Source organism: Macadamia integrifolia, chromosome 7 (genome assembly GCF_013358625.1).
Source record: "Macadamia integrifolia cultivar HAES 741 chromosome 7, SCU_Mint_v3, whole genome shotgun sequence".
Taxonomy (NCBI): Eukaryota; Viridiplantae; Streptophyta; class Magnoliopsida; order Proteales; family Proteaceae; genus Macadamia; species Macadamia integrifolia.
In genome coordinates, this window is record NC_056563.1 from 23,176,249 (window position 1) to 23,197,781 (window position 21,533).

Below are 21,533 nucleotides of genomic sequence, written 5' to 3' on the forward strand. Positions count from 1 at the left end.
CTTGACAAGGTGTCCTATTCTCTCTTCACGGCCATTTGCGTGTGGAGGCATTCACTGATGCCGATTGGGCTAGCTGTCCCTATGATAGAAGATCTACCTCTAAATATTGTACCATGGCAGGAAGTAATCTTGTTACATGGCAAAGCAAGAAGCAAGCAGCGGTTACAAGATCTAGTGAAGCTGTGTTTCGAGCCATGGCTCAAGGTATTTGCGAACTACTATGATTTCAGAGTCTTCTTCAGGATTTGTGTCTCTATCAATTTGTCAATGAGATTGTATTGTGAAAATAGGTTTGCAATCAGCATAGCTCACAATCCAGTTCAGCATGACCACATGAAGCATGTAGATCAACCGTCACTTCATCAGAGAGAAACTGGAGCAGGCTATTCCTTTTTATGCCTTCTGAGGCTCAGTTAGCTGATATATTTAGCAAGAGTCTCAGTAGTAAGTAGTTTAGTCCTATTGTTAGCAAGTTGGGCATGTTCAATATGTATACACCAACTTCAGGGGTAGTGTTGTCATAAGGGGTTTTATGGGTATTCTAGAGTTCTACTAAACAGGTCCTTAAGTCCATTAGAGTTATGGTCTTGTAATATTCTAGAATATTCCTTTCTCTCTATTATAAGAGGGCTAGTCTCTGTGAGACATAAGCTCAACTTCCCCAATTCAACACGACGTTAGAACCAAGAAGCAATACAGGCATATGCAATATATTGTGTTGAGATATCAGCTGATGAACAACCACCACCCTCCATCACAGTTGCTGAGAACAAGAGATATTCCTTCAAGTAGGAAGTATACTTTGAATGGCTTCCTCCGCACTACATTGTCTGCAAGGTGTTTGGCCATAACTCCAAAAATTGCTACCCCAAGCCTTCTGATTATGAAGAACCACTACTCCCTCTAGTAATAGCCATATTTGCTAACAACAATCATCCCCACACAATCTACACCCTCCCTCTACGGCTCTCCTCCGCCATACCCTTTTTCCTTTGCTGGCCACATTTCTCTCCCCCCCGGTTATGGCCGGAGAAGTACCAACCAATCATGTCATACTCGTCTCCACGAGAAATCAGTCTCTAGCTCTCCCAGAGGGCATAATGCCGCTCTCCTGCCCCTACTGCTGGCCCATAACTTGGTAAGGATCGACAGTAGGAACTGGTTCTCTCCTCTGCAAATTGATGATGAGGATTTTCCAAAACCTTCCCCAGTTGTAATCGACTGCGCCCCTTTACTAGAGGGTTTGCATCCTGCACTCAGTGATCCCCATCCGGCCTGTTCATCAACCAATTGCCACCTGATGTAGATTCTTCACCAAACTGGGCTTGTTTCATTAGGAATAAGTCTAGGGATTGGGTTGTCTATGTGTTGGGCCTTCAGTCCATATGGTTTGGAGTGTAATGGGCCACTTTTATGGGTCTAAACTGGGGGTATTATGGTTGCATACAGGATTAACTAGTTTTGGGGGTATTATGGTTGCCTAAGGGATTAACTAGTTTGTTTCCTTCTACAATTTTCCTTCTTAGTTACGTTCAATTTAAGTTATGTCTATTATTTCTTAGTAGTTGAGTTATTAAATGTTATTTTCCTTTTCCATTGTTTCTATTTCAATTTTTTAAAACTTATGTAATAGGCAATCAATTGTGGGGTTGCCTACTTTGGAACCTTCCAATTGCTAGGCTGTAATTCCCTTCATATAAAGCAAGGCTCCATAGAAGTCAACGATTTGAGAATTACAACATGGCAGCTGCTGCTGCTGCTCCTTCTCCTTGCCAGGAATTGCTTTTTGATCAAAGCTAGTTGAGTTGGTATTTGATCTAACTGACCCTTTGCGGTGTGAAGCCCCCCAGGGGTTTTTTCTCCTTTATTATCTTCTTCTACTTTGCTGTTCAAGGTGTTCAAGATCTGCAACTTTAACCTCAATCCATGACAGGTAACTGAATCTGGTCATTTCCCAGTTCTGCCCATAAATTCCAGAATTTCTTGCTCTCCGATCCTTCTCTCTCCTGAACAAACCAACCATCTGATTAGGCTCAAATTTGGATTGAAGATACACATCCCCTAGTGTGAGACTCTTAACAAAATTACAGCCCTTTAGACCACCTGATTTGAAAATCTCCTCAATTCTGTCCTGTAGTGACTGCTACCCTGTTTTCAGACCTTCGACTGAAATCGATAGCAGGGATCTGTTCGCTTCTGATTTCTTGGTATTTAGACATATTTTCCATATTGGCTTTGTTTGTATGACGCAAAATAGTCAGTAAAACAAATTTTACAGTAAAATCATATTTTCCACCGTTTGTTTTTTAATTTGGAAAAACTTCATGGTGGAAAATTTTACAAGGGCCTTACATTTACCGGAAAATAGGCCGACAAATTTTACCTAGAAAACAACTGGAAAATAGCCGGTAAAACAATTGTTATCGTTCTCGATAAAATGGATAGAAAAAAAAAAATGAGACTAGGCATCTGTTTTCCCCGCAAATGTCTCCTGCTTCATCGTTCCTTCTCTTCCATCTTTGGATCTACCACCTCATTTTTCTCTTGATTTCCTGGTTGGAGGAAGATCTTGCCCATTTTTCTCTGAATGCCTGGTTGGAGGAAGATCTTGCCGCTGCTTTTTCTTCTCACTTCCTTCTCACTGCCTTTTTTCTTCTTCAGTTCAATCACAATCCGTGAGGATCGAAATCTGTTGTAGCAGAGGGAGAGGGAGAATAAGAGAGGATATTGAAGAGAAGTCTGCGACGGAAACGGAGGAAGATCGATTATTGCCCTCCACCCTACTCACCAGTGACTGCGGTTGGCAAATCTCAGATTCTTAATCGCTTTAATGTCACAGGAAAGGGATAAATTTGAGTGAGCAAACTGACATTTGAAGATCATATTCTTTGCTTTGGATAGATAAAATCAAGTCTAGATTTTTCCAAGGTCCTCCTTGAAACTTCTGGTTTGTTTCTCAATGTTTGTTTTTCTATTCTTCTCCTTCTACTACTTCTTGCTTCTTTCTCCTTCGGGAGATCGATACGAAGTCTTTCCGTCTATTTCCTTCTCTTCATATTCTCCTAGCTTTCTTTTCTTCTTTTTGCGTTTCTCTTGAGATTGTACTCTGCTGTCCGTCATCGTCATGTATAACAGACCAAACAGGGCTTTCTGCCAAGTTTGCAGAAAAATTGAAACAGAGACGAGGTGCTCTTCCCTCCTATGTTCATAGGTTTTAAGACATTTTCAAGTTATGAAAGCTCGATTTTGTATTCCATGACCCATCCTATTAAATTGCCTTTGCCATCTAGGATCTTACAAGAAGATGTGAGACACAACCAAAATCAATCTGATATGGAAATACTTTGAGGTATTCAAAGATGCACACTGGGTGATTGATAAAATAGCTGAACCAACAGTTGCAGGTTGTACAAAAGGTTATAATATGAGCAATCATATTGAAAATTTGTATTTCATATTTTACCACTTCCGATACAAACATGGGAAATTTTTCAAAATGTAAAATTTTACATTAAAATATTACATTTTACATGTAAAATTTTATACCGAAACAAATGGAGCCATTGTTACTGACCCTATTTCATCATCTAAACTATTTTTCATATCTGATCCCAGAAACCATAATTCCGAGATCGATATCCTGACCCTTGATCTGTTTTCATCCTTTGATATGATCTGTTATTATATTGCTGTTGTGCTTGATTTTGGTGTGTTCACTGAGAGTATCCTGCAGCATTGGGATTAGGTTGCTTGTCAACCTAGTTCTACATTACATCCCTTGCCAGTCCCTTCTGTGTGCACTATGCTAGAACCAACCCCTGCTCTTCCGCCTTCTCAACCCCATTGCCTTCCTCTCTCTTAGCCTCAAACCCTGTCGCCATCAAGTGCCTCTGTGTTGAGTACTCCTGTACCCCCTGCCCCCCCCCCCTTTTTGCTCCTTCCTATCACTTCATTAGGGGTGGGGCCCACCGTTATCAATCCCTTCTCTCACAAAACACACCCTCCCCCTCGTAAAACCATTCTTGTTGGGCCTAAACCCATTTTAGTGCACACACACACACACCCCCACCCCTACCTCTAATGTCACTGTCGACCATACTTTCTTAGTTGGGCCTACCCACCCACCCCAAGTCACTTGTGGGCTGACCCATCCATCATCCCTCAACAAGGATCACACCCTGCCCACTGGGCTAGTCCATTCCTCTCCCCCATGGTCTGGCCCATCTTGGCAGCCGCCAACACCATTCCAACTTTCTACCGCCTGGGCTAGTCCGTCCCTCTCGCTACAAGCTGGCCCATCTTGCTACCCGCCCTAACCATTCACAACACTCCATCCCTCTTTTGGTTGTGGGTGTGGATTCTAATGTAGTCAACCCAATGATTGTAATATCAGACCCCTCTCCACTTGACAATTGCTCACACACCTCAACATACCAGCCTTCGCAGGAACCTCCGCCGTCCTCATCCTTTTCCTGTAACCCATCCAACCTCCCAAACCTTTCTTATGCTGCTCCTAAAAACTATAATGCCCAGAAATTAGAAACCTGAGAGTTGTTTTCAGCCCAAGGGAATTTTTGGAATTTTACACTAGAGGTAATTTTCACAAATTGTCATGACTCTTTTTTTAATAAACTGATGAGTAGAATTTAATTCTAAAGGCAACTGAGTATGGGATTCCATATAGGTGAATAAAATACTTAGAAAATTAAAAAGTGCTTTAGTTTTTTATTTATATTTGATTTGTGGACATAATAAATAATTAAAGTTTTAGCCTAGTGGTTGTGATTTAACCATTTTTATGGGCCTATAATGTGGGTATAGGGCATACGGGATTAGTCTAGCAAGAATATTTATTTCTTTACTTGTTATTAAGTGCTTTAGTTGGACTAGATTCGGAATCTATAAGTCCAGTCATGTTTTGAGTCTTTTTTTTTTTTTTTTTTTTTCTTAGTTTCCCAATTAGTTAAGGGTTGGGTTAGGCCTTTCTCTTTTAATGTCCAAGTCTATTCTTGAGTTTTCCATATAAGTTTGTAAGGGGATCAAGCATTGCAAACTAATTTGATTAATGAAAATTACTATTGTTGCGGCTCCTCATGTGTGAAGACTTCCTTGTGTTTGTTTAAGGTGACAGAATCAGTTTTTGATCCAATTAAGTCTATTTTCGAGCCTTCTATATAAGTTTATAAGGGGGTCAAGCGCTATACACAAATTTGATTAATGAAAAATTACTATTGTTGCTACTCCTCTTCATGTGTGAAGACTTGCGTTTGTTTAAGGTGACAGAATCGGTGTTTGATTTGATTGATTAATCTTCTTTACAAGCTACTGGTTCTTTCATTACTACTAGTTCTCCTCTCTATTATTCAATCTCTGATTTCTGCCATTAATAAGTATAATCCTTCATGTTCTTCACCTAAGATTCCATTTTCTACATGGTAGGATATATGGTGTTTTTCTAGAAGGTTGGATAGATGGTGTGAATCCGATCGATTTGAAATTTTAAACACACTTTCATCTCCCTAGATTGGAACTTGATTCAAATATGAAACAATATTAAAGGACGAATAGTGAGCATAGTTTTTAAGGCGGTAAGGCGACGGAGGCGTATGAGGGTCTTTCGGAGCGCCTTAGCGATAAGGCGGGCACAAAGCGTCGCCTTATCGACTAAAGCGTTCCTGTGCAATTTTTTTTATAAAACCAATCTATTTGGCTCAAATCCTAGTTGAATCCTATTACTCATATGTTAAATAAATATTAAAAGTTCATATTCATACCAATGTAAGATATTCATCAAGAAAACAAATCAATAAAGTGAATAAACTAAGTTCATCTTCATCAATCATCAATCATCATAACATATTAACATATAATATAAATACATAATTATGAAACAAAATTATAAATATAAAGAAAAGAAGACAAAAAATACTAGTATTTATTATACTTAGCTCTATGATGCCAAAATGAGTGCCTAAGCCCTAAGGTCATCCACTATATTTCTACTCCTGTCAAAGAAGAATGAAGCTCACCGCTGCAGGAGCAAGCTCACCGTTGCCGGAGCAAAATGGTCACTTGGATCAGTGGTTCTTCCGTGTTCCTTGATTCCTTCTCAAAGCCCTTTCTTAAAACCCTTGACAAAATCCAAACCCTGTTTATGAATCGTGTTTTTGTTTTGTTTGTTTTGGTTATTTTTGGTGGAGTAAAGCTGATCCCATACATCTCAAGTGTTAACAAAACCATACACCTACCAATAAAAAATCTATATTTGGAATCTTCATCAAGTAATTTTAAAATGTGTTTAAAAAAAAAAAAACCATAAGGCGTCACTTCACATAAGGCGGAGCACTGCCTTACCATCTATAGACTGCATCAGCGCCAAGGCACCAGTAAGGCGACGCCTTAGCAGTGCCTTAAAAACTATGATAGTGAGAATAGTTTATTATTTCCAATTCTACCATTGTTTATTAAAAACTTGTGAAATATGTAAAATTTTAAGATCTGAATCAGTATTTCTTTAATTACTTTTAATCTAGCCGTAGATTTTGATCATCTTTAAGGGCTTAGTAAAGCTTCTCTAGGGGAGGTTAAAATCCAATTTTGGGGAGCATCTAACCAATGGACTGAGAGTAATTTCAGATTTACTAAAATCTGAAAATTTCATCCTAAGCTTGAAGTTTATAATTACTCTTTAATCACTCTACCAATTATTCTCATCTTCTAAAGGGTGATAATGCATGTCAAGGGGGATTGATTCGTAGAGTTTAACCTTCATCTAAGAGGATTAACTTTTGACTTTTGTTGACTTTTGGGGGAAAGTGGTTTATTGAATTAGTTTTGAAATAGGAGTTTAATAGGAGGCATACCTAATTGCAGGAGGTGTTTGACTTGAGCATTCAAAGCCCAGAGGGTGGAAGTAGGAGACATGCAAGCTGAGGTAAGGGGAATTTTAGTGGTATTACAGCACAAGTGTGTGGAATAGTTTTATGAAATGAGCCTTTCAAAAAGCTGGAGTCTTTTCCTTGGAAGGTTGAGCATGGGGGAGCAGTGATGGGTAGTGAGCCTCAAAGAGATAAGAGGCAGACCCAGGTATTTGACAGGAAGGAAGCCGAGGGAGAACCCGGTGAGACAAAGAAGATGGGCTTAGGAAGCTTCAGAGACCCAAGAAAGAAAGAGGCTAGGCTTGAGGAGGTTGATGCGAAGGGCCGAGAGATTTTCGAAGAGGTGGAGAGAGGACATGATTGAGGATATGGAAAGGGGGTCAGCCTTCGAAAAGATCATAAGATCGTATGCAAAAGAAAGATGGGTGAGCATAAAAGATTTGCCCTTTGGGATTTGGGATATGAAGTGCTGGTTAGTGGCAACTTGAATGGAACGAGATGACCTCTGATGCAGATAAGTCACTTAATGAGCTTATTGTATTGTAAATAAGCCTTGGATTGAGTTATGTATGTGTTGGGCCTTTGATCCCATGGGTTCTCTTTGTAATGGGCCTATTTAATAGGCCTAAAATACGGGTTAGAAAGTAGGAAAACAGGATTTAATTCATTAGTTTAGTTAGAGTCCTGTTTTGAGTCTATCTTCTTCATTATTTCAGTTTTCTAGTCTGTATAGGTTTCCCAATTAGTTAAGGCTTGGGTTAGGCCTTTCCTTTTTAGTGTTTGAGTCAGTTTTAAGTCTTCTATATAAGTTTGTAAAAGGGCTACAACATTGAATACGAATTTGATTGAATAAAAAAAATGCTTTGTACTGGAGAACTATGAGATGCAGTGTTGTGAGAGACAGCTTGGGTGAGATGCCCTAGGGAAGAGTGAGATGCTCGACCCAGCTATTTCCCTACTCCCATTCTTCCCTTCATTCTCTTATTTCTGTTTTGTTCATACTATATGTCATACTATCTTATTTTTATTGAATGTACTAAAGCTCCTACCTGGGATTGGATCACTTGCGAACGAATCTTACATTATTGCCCACAAGTGATTCGCTCTTACATTAACCTCAAGGGTTAGAGAGAAGAGAAAGGGGGGAGAGGGGATAACCTAGTATGATAGCCACGGCAAACGAGAAATATCACACAAGGCTGCCATTGACCAGGAAAAAGAAGCGAGGGGAGGAGATGTAAAAGTGGATCCAATGAATAAAGATAGGGGGAATGACATTTGGAGCAAGACTATAGAAATGAAGTACCATTTGATGGAGTCAAAAGCATTATGGATGTTAATTTTGAGAAGGAAAACAAAGGAGTGGGATTTCCAATCAAATCCTCAGAAGATCTCATCACAAAGGATGATATTGTCTGTAATGCTTCTTCCAGCAATGACGCAAACTAGTTAGGACTGACTAGGGAATCAATAACCTTTTGAATTCGACTGGCCAAAAATTTTGGCAATAAATTTGTAGAGGAGATTGCAAAGAGAGATTGGTCTAAAATCATTCATAAAAGTAGCTCCTTCCTTTTCTAGGATGAGACAGAGGTATGATTGACTACTTTGATCTGGCTAGGATTGAAGAAGAAACTTTTGATGGCATGAATAAGGTCAGGTTGGATGATATCCCAGCAGGAAGAGAAGAAACCCATACTAAATCCATCAGGGCCAAAGGGCTTTGTTTGCCATGTGAGAAAGGACAGTTGAAAGGATTCAATCATCCAAAGGAATAGATTAGAGGGAGTGAAGGAGGTGAATAGGGATTGAATAGGTCCTTGAAGTAAGAGACGACTTCTGATTTGATATCTTGAGGGCTAAGAAGGAAGGATACATTCCTAGAAATGAGCTTGGGAATGGAATTAGCATTGGTTCTAGCTTTGAGAGACCTATGAAAGTAGACAGTGTTGGAGTCTCCAAGCTCTAGCCATTTGATTCTAGTTTTTGGGCTCAGGAAACATTCACTTACCTCATCTATTTCCAATAAAACGAACTCCAATGCATAATATTTTTATCTAATCAACAAGAATTCAATTTTTTTTACTCTTTGTTTGAATTGCTGATGTAAGTAGTTAAGTTGTGGTTAAACAAAGGCCTAGTTTATTAGATGTGAAGTAAAATAAAATTTCATTAACAAAGTAAAATGAGACAAGTGAATGAACGGCGAGTGTAAATAGCCAAAAGAGGAATGTAATCAAGACATCTTGCATTCAAAGTCAGTTTCCATGTGTTTGGTTCTAGCAAATGTTTTAAGTTCCCATATGTTTTTTTCTCGGTGGATATTAATTCACCTAGAATGACTGTTTTCCATTTTTCTACAAAGATATGATCAGAAATTTTCAATTATTTCTATGGTGTGGCTCTTACATGCTTCTCAATTCTAATACCACTGTACACCAACATTAACTCCAATCATTGACCCAATCAAAAAAAAAAAAATTCTTCTATATTGACCCACCCTTTCAATTCAATTGAGTTCCAATGAAAATTCTATTTTACTCAGTTCACATCTAACCAAATGGGGCCAACCCTTATATTTTCTGCATGAGAAAAAATTCATACAAATGATATATAAGGGCTCCTCATGCACCCTAACCCCCCCCCCCACCTTTCCAAGGCAGTCATTAACTTTTACCATTTCATTGGTAGTATGTATTTAAAATTGAACAAGGATCTAATTTAAATGTTAGAGGAAAGTGATATCAATTCATAAGACATATTGAGCAATACTGGTGAGCATATTTAAACATTTATTACCTCTTGTACCAATACTAGTCAACAAAGAACTTTGGAACCATCCTCGATGTTGATCTGTACCTTCAAGGTACAAATCTGCAGGGTAATTAAGGCCATCTCTTTTCTCCAACACAGCAGCCCAAGAAGAGCCTAAAACAAAAATATTACGAATTGAGGTGCGGGTACATAGGAACATAATGAGAAGATGGTACATAGGAACATAATGCAACTTCTGATTAAATTTTTGTAAAATTACCTTCTTTTTTTTTTTTTGGGGGGGGGGGGGAGGGTGTAAAATTACCAATTCACCAACAGAAAAAAAGTCTAAAAGTGGATATCAAACATGGATGAAGCATGCACAGAATACCAAAAAATTGTCAAACAAGCAGCTGCAATAGTAATGTCTATATAGATTAATACAACCAACTACTACAGAACAGACAGCCCTGTGCTTACTGATCACAGATATTTGCCTCTAAAGACAAACGGACCACAGAGTTGCAGGCTTGCAACCCTAGCTAGCAAGTAGGACTACCATGCATGAGTGTCCTAGGTAACCAAATTAATGTGGCTTTACTGCATATTTTTCCAAAATTGGATATTATGGAAGAGCTGGTACCAAAAAGTCAAGAACTTGAGGGAAGCATGCCCTAAGTGGGACATTCATACTGATCATATTCAATATTGTTCTGGGAGCACCATTTCACACAAGTAGCCAAGGATTACAGTAGGATTGCTGACTCCTCATAGATAGTTCTGAGCAGTAAGAGATTTGTTTTACCCTTATAAGGGAAGCAATTTAAGTCCTGCTGAAAGCATCCTAGAATGCAAATATAGCTTGGGTATTTAGTGGATGACTTACTTGAACCTGAGTTTATGTTGAGTTGATGATCATAAATGCCATACCATTTGATAGATGTAATAGAACCAAGGTTCAAGGTATCGGGTTTCGACCAGATTTCGACTCTTGGGGAGACCGAAATTTCATTCGAAACTTGGGAAATTTCGAGGAAACCAGGAAATTTTTCCCTATTGAGTGGAAAATTTGGTTTCAACCCACAAATATGGTTTTTTTTTTTTTTTTGCCTATTTTTTGTGTACGTTAGACATTTCTAACACATTCACATAATTAGTTTCATGGGGAAAACACCTAAAATCATACTTGTGAGGGTGAACCAAAGTTTGGTAATGTACATTGAGTCGTTGACTGAAAGTCTGAAACTATACTACATAAGTACATACTCTACATTATATGTAGTCTACAATCTACATAAGTACATAATACATAATGCAAATGATCCAAAATAATAATAATATTACATAATTGTGAGTTATCTCTCAACATTCAACACTCAACACTCAATACTTAAAAGTCAATTCCAAGCAGAGTGTCTTGGCGATTCTAGTCCATGAGCTGCATAACACTGCAGATGTCGTAGCCGCTCCTCTGAATGCACCACATATGAGTCCCATGACATGTTTTGGGCCCAATTGTTTTCGTAGTCCGTCATTACCTAGGTATAAGATGCATCATCAAGATCAGCTAGGTATCCCAGCCTAGGGAATGGCTCAGTCACAGTGACAGGATGTGGATGTGGCATATAAGGTTGGATGGATACCCAAAGATACTGTCAACAAAAGATGACCCACTACCTGAACTACCCTCCTATTCAAATTAAGTAGAAGATCCACTATACTATCCATACCCACCACCATATCCAAATGAACCGGTGCTCTCGAATTATGGCACACAAGGTTTGGGGAAGATGGGATTTACCTTTTTGGTCTCAATTCCTTTCCTTAGGTAGATTTGCTATTAATATACAAGATCCAATCTAAGAATGAAGATTAGATGGCACAAGGGTAAAATTTGGAGTGTTTCCAAAGTTTTCCACTTTATAGATAAGAAATACAGGGAGAGGGTCGAATTTTGAAATAATAAGGCTTGGTTTCCCATTTAAGAAGGTTTCATAACGGCTGACCCATTGATCCACTCGAAAATTCCCACATTTCGACCGAAATGTGGGAATTTTGATTGATACTGGTCGAAACAAGTGACTTTTAAAAGTCACATGGTATAGTATCAGAGTCCTAGGATACTGTCGAAATGTGGGAAATTTCGACAATATCGGTGGAAACCTTGAACCATGAATAGAACAATGATTCAAATTTTTAAATTGATAACATAGACAGTACCCATAATTTAACTTCATTCATTGTAAGCATTTTTTACAGTGACAGTCAAGTTTGACTCAAATGCAAAGCTTATTTGTAGATCCTCTTTGCAGATAGATCTGTCCCAGAATTTTTATTATCTTCATGGACTCTTACATATAGGATTTCTGTTCACACTACATCACTAATTCTTAGAACACATTATATATATTAGAGAAAATGATCAAAAGACATTGGTAAAAAGTCATAGAACAATGTTGACTGTAACTGAAGTACTAAACCAATGTTGATGTCCTACACCTGGCTATCTTCGTTAAAATGCATTGAGCCCCTTGAGTTGAAATTTGGCAGGTAAAGAGGAATTCAGCGGCATGAGTCACAGAATATATTGTTGAAATATTGATTGAATTATGGTCCGGTTCTCTTTGGTTTGTCCCATTCTCTTTGTAATGTCTAGGTTTAATGTACCTGCATGCTAGATAAGGCCTATGAGTCAGCCTTAGCTAGCATGCCTTATTTGTAATTCCTCCCTTGAATATAAATAGAGTGGTGGCATCTGTCACTCTGACAAGCAAGTATTCTCTTCTATCTTCTCTCCACCCTTATTTTCTACTTGGTATCCAAGCAAGATTCTTTTTGGGATTTTCTTTTGTGAAGATCAGCCCCATAATAGAGGATTCAGCCTCCCCCAAGGCTAAGCATGGTTACATAAAACTATAAAAGTCATGCCACCACCACCGCTGACCACTAACCTCTTCAACACATCCACTGCTGCCACTAGGGCATCACATCCTTAAACCAGCAGGGCTCCAGCCCCTTGCCACTGCCTGCAGAGGTCCCACCCTCCTGTCTCCAAGGGCTTCCACCCCACTTTTTTTGGCTGCTAGGGGCTCTGCCCTCCTCTCTGATGCTCACAGAGGCTCTAGCACGTGGTTGTTGGTTGCTACCTGGTTCTCTTTCTATGTTGCTGCCATATTGACTAGGTCTTCTATCTATTGATAGCTGCTGTTATTATGGAGGAAACTTCAGCAACTTCGCAAGGGGGAGTTGGGGGTACTGTGGTGCGACGTCTTGGTACCCATGGCCATAACCCTACTCTCCAACTTGGACCCACTAATTGAATAGGTCCAACTGTCTTACTTGGTCCCGAGGCTGTATGCTCACGATTGGGGGTAATAATTTCTCGGGATATATAACTGGTGATACACCTAAGCCAACTAAAACCACCGCTGCTAATGCATGGTTGGCCAATCAGCACTAGTTTTGTCCTTCTGAACTCAGCTAAAGAATTGTGGGACACTATCTATGTGCAGTCCAATAATTATGCTCAAATCTATGACCTGCGTTGCCAAGTCCGGGAAACAATTCAGGAGTTAACACTCCCAACGTATTATTCGGGCCTCAACAACTAGTGGCAGCAATTGGATTTTTACCACCCGGTGTCCATGATTGATTCTAGCAATGCCAGGATATTCCAAACTGAGCGCAAGATGGAGGCATGGAGCGCGTCTATGACTTTTTCACTACCCAGAGTATAATCAGATTCTTTCCCAGGTTCTCAGCCGTGATAAGTTTCCGACTTTACTGGAGGCATCAACCTAGTCCAATACGAAGAACGCTGTCGGTCTCTTACAATGCCTGTTATCACTCAGGCTCAATCAGCCCTTGTCACACCCAGCTCCCGCTAGGATACCTGCGGTGTGACTAGGACAGGTGTGACAGCCCTTACCTCCACTCTCAGGTTGACTCTACTAAACCAGTTGTTCCTGGCAAAGAACCAATTCAGTGTGACAATTGTGGCCATCCCTATCACACCAAAGATACTTGTTGGAAGCTTCATGGTCGTCCTAAGGGAGGAGGGTGGGGTGGGAAGCAAGGTGGTTCCCGTTCTCAGGCTCATGTGGCTCATACAGTCATACTGTTGATAGCTCTACCACAGCGCCTATTACATCCTCACCCTTCTCTTCAGATCAGTTAAAGGCTCTCCAACGTATGATGGCTCAAATGGGCCTGCTGCTTCTCCTGCACCGCCGCATCTTCCACCTCCACTTTTCATCTTGGCCAGTCAAGTATATCATTTTCTTCCTGGCTGTTGGATTCTGGCGCTTCTGAGCATATGACCAACTCCTTGGACATTTTCTGTACCTATACTCCTTGTTCAGGTGAGGACAAAGTCCAGGTAGCAGATGGATCTCTTTGGGCTATCCCTAGCAAAGGCATTGTCACCTTCTCTCCACCATTTCCCTTCAGTCTGTTCTTCATGTCCCTAATCTTTGTGTCAATCTACTTTTTGTTTATCATCTCACTGTTGATTTTCCTTCACATTGTGTTTTTCAGGATCTAGTGACGGGAGAAACAATTGGATTGGTAAGGTCCGAGATGGGCCCTACTGCCTGGATCCGAAACCTACCGCCATATCTCCTCCACTCTCTACTCATACTAGTCGGGTTGCTAGTCATCTCCACCAACTTCAGCAATGGCACTGCCATTTGAGCCACCTATTTTTCCTATTTTAAACCGTTTATTTCCTGATTTAATAAAATATTGTCCATAGGGACATTATTCTTGTGATGTGTGTGAGCTTGCTGAGCACACTCGGTCTTTTATTACCCAAGTGATAATAAAAATAGTTTACATTTTTCAATCATCCATTCTTATTTATGGGGTCATTCTCGTATTATTGCTCAGGGTGAGTGTAGTATTATTGCATATAGCACAAAAGGGAGGGGGGCAGTCATCACAGTGTATCAGTTCCATGAAAGAAAACACATTATCATCGTGGATTGAGACCGTTGAAGGCGAAGGGTTCTCGGCAGAAATCTAAAAGCAGATTCTAGCAAAGGCTAGCCAATTGATAATGCGAGTTCAGTAGTCGGAGTGGACATGGTTTAAAGTATCAGTACGTATTAGCCGATACGTATCTATATCGGCCCTTACCGATACAATACATGGAATTTTTAAATCTTTTTGCATCGTATATGTATCCTATGAAACATGCCGATACACACCGATATAATACGATATGCACCCGATACATACCATACTCTATGGAAAATTAAAATCAAGGTGAAATGTACATTTCGTATGTATCGGTGCGTATCAGTATGTATCAATCGATACATACCGATACGGTACGATACAGTGTGCTACGGTCATAAAACGGTCAAGATGGGTCATTTTACAGAAAAACTTGATCATATTGTCATGGCGCCAAGGCGGTGGAGGGTTGTCTAAGCACTTAGGCGAGAAGGCGCCCGCCTTAAGGCGAACAAGTGTTATTTTTTATTTTTCCTATTTTCTAACATTATTTAGTAAGTTATATATACCTTGTATCCTAAAAAATCAAGATTAAGCCACATCAAATCATTAAAAATCAACATTTAGCCACATCAAATCATAAAAAATTAACATTAAGTCATATTAAGTTGTAAAATTCAACATTTAGCAAAATGCTCTTATTCTATAATAAGTTTGACTGGTCAAATGATTTTATTTTTATATGAGATTTTCTGTCATAGTTATAACATAAAATCAGCTTTCTAACAAGTCTAAGATTACTTAAATCTGAGTTGCAATGACAAAATAATGCTCCAGTCAAACTTATTTTTAAGTGCACGTACTGTTAAAATCGCCTGAATGAAAATAATTTTATGGATATCAAAACAAAATATTATTTTACCGGACTTTTGGTTTTTACCAAAGTTTTAAAATGATAGAATTTATAAAATTTTCAGAGAAAAACCTCAGCATTTAAAAGATGAAAATCGCCCCTGTAACCAAAATCCAATTTTTGTTCTTGGACTGGGAGGTTAACTTTTAATCCTTTTGGAATTTGATTTTTAAATTATTTTTATTGGATTCAAATAGGGGGTATTTGCTCATTTATGAATAATATCTTAAGTAAATGAAATAACAAATATAAAAGCATTTACGTAATTGATATTTAGCATAAATAAGTGTCAAAACACAAGGCGACATGCAGTGCAACAAGGCGACTGTCACCTAGGCCCCAGGCAAACCGCCTAGACGCCTAGGCGACGCCTTGACAACTATACAGCATGATTTTTTGGGGGCTTTTTATTTCAAAGTTGCTGCCAGTCATTTTTTCTCTCTAACTAAAATGAAAATCAAGGTTGGGAATAAGGATTTTACATTTATAAGACAACTACAAACCTTGGATTCTTAGTGCGATACTCTCAATTTAGTGTTTATGCATAATACATGTTATACATAGCTTTTTTTAACTATTTTTTTCATGCAAAAGTGTATAAAAAAGTATTTTCTATTCATTTATGTGTGTATCTTTAGTGTATCTCCAACACGATACCCTCCGATACGTATCTTAATTTTGGCCGACTGATACGATGACTGATACCGATACTTTAATCCTTAGGATTGGAGAGGCTTACCGATGAGTCGATGATAGACCCAGTAATGCTTAGACCCTGAGAACACCAATAATGGAGTGGAAGATTTGGCACAGAAACCCAAACTGGGATGATTTTGAAATCCACTTTGTTGAGGGATAGGCGTTGGTCCCTTTGTCTGAGGAAAATTTGCTTCTTTCCTACAAGCCAGGGGCCACCTTCAAGGGCATTATTCTTTTCATCTTCACTTGAGAAGTTGAAAATAAAAATACCATTGTCGGGAAGAAACGTGGAGAGCTTGCTGAAGGTTCCCCATTGCTGGGATAGTGAGGTCTTCACAATAGGGAAGGGACGGCGGCTTCCAAGGAAATGGCCAATGAGGCAGTTGCTCCACTTTGCAATCTCTGAATCTAGCAAACAGTAAGGGCAGTAGCCCACTATGACTCATTGAAATCAGTGGGAGGAATGAAGGATAGGGGAAGGCCATCACGTCAAGGGAGAGAGTGGGGAGAAGCTACAGATTTCCAGGTTTTGGGAGGGGGGACTAGGAGGTGAAGAGAAATGGGATGGTGGTGGATCAAGAAGGCTGGAGGTAGAAGCAGGGGGAGGTGGCAGAGGAGGGGGAGGAGGAGGCAGTAATCTGGCGGTTGAAGCCGCCGGAGTGGGGAGGAACATGGAAGGGTTAGGAGAGGGTCAGGACGCTAGGGGAGAGGGGACTGGATCTCAGTTTAATCCAGGAAGCCAAGTAATGCTATATTCCTTCATCGAAAGAAAGAAAAAAATCAAGAGGTCTCTATAATCTTAAATGAAACAAATATTAATCAAAAAGATCAGAAAGGAAAAGTATCAGATATTAGTCTCATAAAGAAAAAGCAAAGGAACAATTTTTGGCAGTTGAAGGGAAAAAAAAATTCCATAAGCATGTCAGTAAATACCCAAAACAATATATACTAAATATCTGAATATTGTTATTCTAAGGAAGTACCCGAATCAAACCAAACATCCATTGTATCATATCCTTTTTGATAATCTGATGCCTTATCACGGTATTTTTCTGGGAGTAGATCCTCCACTGACATGTACCACCATGCATCACTTCCTTTTTTGGATATTACAGCTGCAAAGAAATAACTAGATCAAAGTTAATGATCAAATTCTAGGATTTAATGTTTTCATGGCATCATACACCAGAAAACTTCAAAGTAGGATACTTTAACAGGCATAAACTGAATGGTTAAGAATAATCACAGCATCTAAAAAGTATTCCATATTGAAATCTAGTCCTATAAAAGCAAACGATGAGTATTTGGTGCCTCGTAGACACCCAATATGTCAATCTCAAACTTGCACATTAGAAACTATATAAGGTAAATATGTATAATACTTTATCACAATATTTTTTTTTGAACAGAAAAAATAGTCAGAATTGAAAGCAGTAAATCCAGACTTCACTGTGGCTAGGGAAGCTAAATGCTTCACAACAAGTCAAATGGCAGTAAACATGTGGCACCCATCTCATTTGTAAATTTTCACACCCAAAGCAAAGGACGTGGCTAAGACCTACAAAGATGCCATTTTGAAATATTGTATTTATCGTCCTCTTTGTGCTATTTTTTGTAATTTTGAAACCTCGGATCAAAATTTTGAGCCACTTTTTATTTGGACTGAAATTTTACCAGTGAGATTGGTGCAGGACCCTTCATCATATGCAAGGCAGTGCCCAAGCACCTTGCTTCCTAGGCAGGCGCTGATGCACTATGCCCTAGTTGGGAGGCTCACAAGGTGATGATGGCAGTCCACTGGGCTCAAGTTGACCTTTGGATGGTTATATTATAGGTTGGGCCTTTTATTTTCTTCGGTCTCATTGTAATAGCCCGAATTTATAAGCCCATAAAGTGGGGGTAATGTTAGAGCCCGTTTGGTATCGTTCTTAAAAAACGTTTCTACCGTTTTTTTCATTTCAATAGAAAGAAAAAACGCAAAAAATGGCAACCATATGATGTATTTCAGATTTTTTGAAACAAAAGTTGGAAAAAAAACGATTTGAAGGACCAAAGACGGAAAGACAAGGCTCCATTCTGTCCAACAAGTTTCGTTCCAAACGTTCTAAAAAATGAACGATTTTTACAACTTCACTCTCCAATGTTCCCGATAAAATACACTCAACCTCTTTTTTCACCTCTGCATTTCACCTTTGCGCACACAGAGCTGGAGAAGAAGAAGACCGATCGCCAAAGAAGAGAAGCACGATCGACCTTGAATCCTCGACTTCACTCTCAAGTTCCCGATAAAATACACTCGCCCTTTTTTTCACCTATGCATTTCACCTTTGCGCACACAGAGCTGGAGAAGAAGAAGACCGATCACCGGAGAAGAGAAGCAAGATCGACCTTAAATCCTAGACTCAGCAGGTACGCCTACCTCTCTGCTCCTTTTTTCTCAAACAGGTATGCCCTAGCTCTTTGCATCTTCTCTGATATGTTGATGATGGATCATGACCTCAATAAACTTTATAATACCCTGATCTACAACCCAAATCAAGATTGGAGAGTTCGGTATTGTTTACCTCTAAAGCCTCTGCAATTTGAGAGTTTGGACTTGGGTTTTTCTAGGGTTAGTGGTTAGCACCTCATTGTGAACCAGAGAGAACCAAAGAGGGTTTACTCTACTGTCATGGCTGTGCCGGAACTGAAGCTTACTCCCGTCTCTTGCTCGAATTCTTTCGAACTGCCGATGCTGATCAAGCAAGGAGATTGCGGATTGATTGGAGCTTCACTCCTTTACTCCCACGACTTCTTTGTTTCACAATCGTCTTCTCCAGATTTATGCTAAATCTGGCTACATCTTAGATGCTCAAGACCTGTTCTAAAGAGTGTCTCACAGAGATGTTTTCTCATGGAATGCAATGCTTCCTTCTCCTGAGTTCTACTTCTGGTTCTGATTCTGTTTCTATTTCTTGAATTCATCTTCCCATCAAATTTTCATAGTCCCATTTCTATTATGCTTCTTCAAATGTGAACTTGATTTGGATATTAAGCCAAGGTGTAATATTTTTCCAATCCAAGTCTACATAAGTACTCACATTTATGAAGATAGAGCTAACTAGTGGTTCATTCTGGATTTATTGGTGATATATATATATATATATATTCAGTTCATTACAGTACAAGTAGTAGTACAGTAGCCATAGTAACACAGACTACTTAATTATTGAATAAGATCAAAGCCACAGCCCTTCTCTTCTGCAGTTCAAGGATCACTGGCGGTACAGTAGGGCTCAGTCATGGTTCATGTCCGTGTTAGGACCCACTGCTGGTGGGGGTGGAGGACTTGGGCATTTGCGGCATATAGGATGAACTTTTATTTGACCTATCGTGGAAATCTTCTCTTCTGCAGCATTTGATTGAGAGTAGTATTAATTAGACAGTAGAACTATAACAACAATGATGATTCATCAGTAGTACTGGGATCCAATTTTGATCTGGTCATTCTTTACTAGTGATAAAAATAAATAAATAAAGAAAAAAAAAAAGGCAAGAATGTTAAATGATTAGATGCATAAATGCATGACAAAATCCTGTTCTGGTATTCAAACTCCATGAAATTTTTTGTTTTCCTGGTGCCATTCAAATTCTTAAAATCCTCACTTTTCTGATTTGATCTTTTGAACTTGATTTCCGTTAACTGTTTATGGCTCTGTTTGCTACTGAATCATTCAGTTGGATCATTATCTAAGCCCTGTTTAGAGTATGAAATCTTTTGTCTATCAATTCCTGCTGTTGCCTGAATTTTTAGTTCCTATCTGAAGTAGGAAACTATCATAATTCTGAATTCAGCTATCGGATAGCTTTCATAATTTGCATCAATCTTAGTCATCCATTTTTCAGCCCATACATAGTGCGATCTTAGTGAAGTGGCAACTTATACTAATAATTTGGATAGCTTGATTTCTTCATTACTTTGCTATCCTTCATTTCTTTGTTACTTTCCTATGCTTGATTTCTTTGTTACTTTGCTTGGTTTTATTGGTCTTTCCATTATGTCTCCCCAAATCTGATTTTATTGGAGCTTTGTTACTTTGCTTGGGTATGATTTCAAATCTGATTTCCAGATTTCTTTGGTAATTTTCATTTGATAATTGTAATAAGACATTGTTACTTGGTTTCTTTGTTACTTTGCTTGGTCTTATGTTGCTTATATTACTTTTTGTTTTTTTAGTACAAGAAATTGTTAGTCTTCATGGATGTAAGTTTTATTTAGAAATGTTTGTATCATATTCAGAAGATGAGCTTTGTTATTTCTTTTTTTAGTGTTCAATCTTTTTTAACCCAGTATGCTAACTTTTTACACTAACTTATAATGTCTAGCTATTATGTCTGGAAGTAGTATCCCTATCGTTAAGTGGTCAGAACTTGAGACCACTGTTTTCATTGAGGCAATGAAAGAACTGTAAAAAATGGTCACAAATCAAATAATTCATTTAACAAAACTAGATGGGAGGACATTACAAAGCAATTTCAGAAGGCTTTAAATCGTACAGTTGGGAGAGAACAATTACGCAACAAGATGAACAAGTTGAAACATGAATACCAACAATTCAAGAGACTACTTGACAAAACTAGGTTTGGGTGGAACTCAATGACAAAATCAGTCACAGTTGATGATGAGTCCGTATGGGATAGGGCAATACAGGTACAATAGATCTCACTAACTAGTTGAATTATTTCAAAATTATATTGCAATGAGTAGTACATTTAAGTGATACAATGACTGCTTATGCAGGCAAATCCAGGTTGGTTGAAAAACAAAAAGTATGGACTAAACAACTGGCCAGATTTGAGCATGATATTTGAGGATGCCTATGGTAGAGGAAACTTAGGGGTTGACAGCGCTCAAGATTTGGATGACATCGAAGCTGTTAATACTGTTGATATTGAGCAAGTCTTTGAATCCCCTAGTACCCCGGTGCATTTAGGCATGACTGACCCCTTCCATGAGGATACTCCTACTCCAACTCAGACCACCACAAAGCGAAATCTTGATAGGACACCCACGGGACGAAGAAAAAAGAGCGCCAATAAGGGAGATAGCCACGTCTAGGACTTGTATAGAAAGTATTTATCTATTAAAATTGAAAAAGCATCCAGTACTTCCGTTACATCTCCTGTTCGTGGTGGGGAAGGTGCATCTCGTCCTCGAGATTTCAGTGTGAGTGCATGTGAGGTGGTATTATCCTCTATACTGGATATGTCAAAGGAGACATACTTGAAGGCCACCAGTCATATGTGTGCTGATCCTAGTTGGAGGGAGTTGTTTGTCTGTGCAGAGCCTGTTA

The 21,533-nt window shown here is 39.0% G+C and overlaps 1 protein-coding gene across 1 annotated transcript in view; it reads right to left on the reverse strand.

Moving 5' to 3' along the window:
• The window catches only part of LOC122084832 (isoleucine--tRNA ligase, chloroplastic/mitochondrial-like), a 38,924-nt gene extending 21,374 nt beyond the window's left edge, over positions 1–17,550 (reverse strand). Inside the window, exons 1-3 of the mRNA XM_042653256.1 lie at positions 17,496–17,550; positions 17,184–17,315; positions 9,678–9,806 (exon numbers count right to left, since the gene is read on the reverse strand). Coding sequence (XP_042509190.1) covers positions 9,678–9,806; positions 17,184–17,315; positions 17,496–17,550 — 316 coding nt within the window. The remainder of the gene's footprint in view (positions 1–9,677; positions 9,807–17,183; positions 17,316–17,495) is intronic.
• Between the last annotated feature and the right edge of the window lie 3,983 nt (positions 17,551–21,533).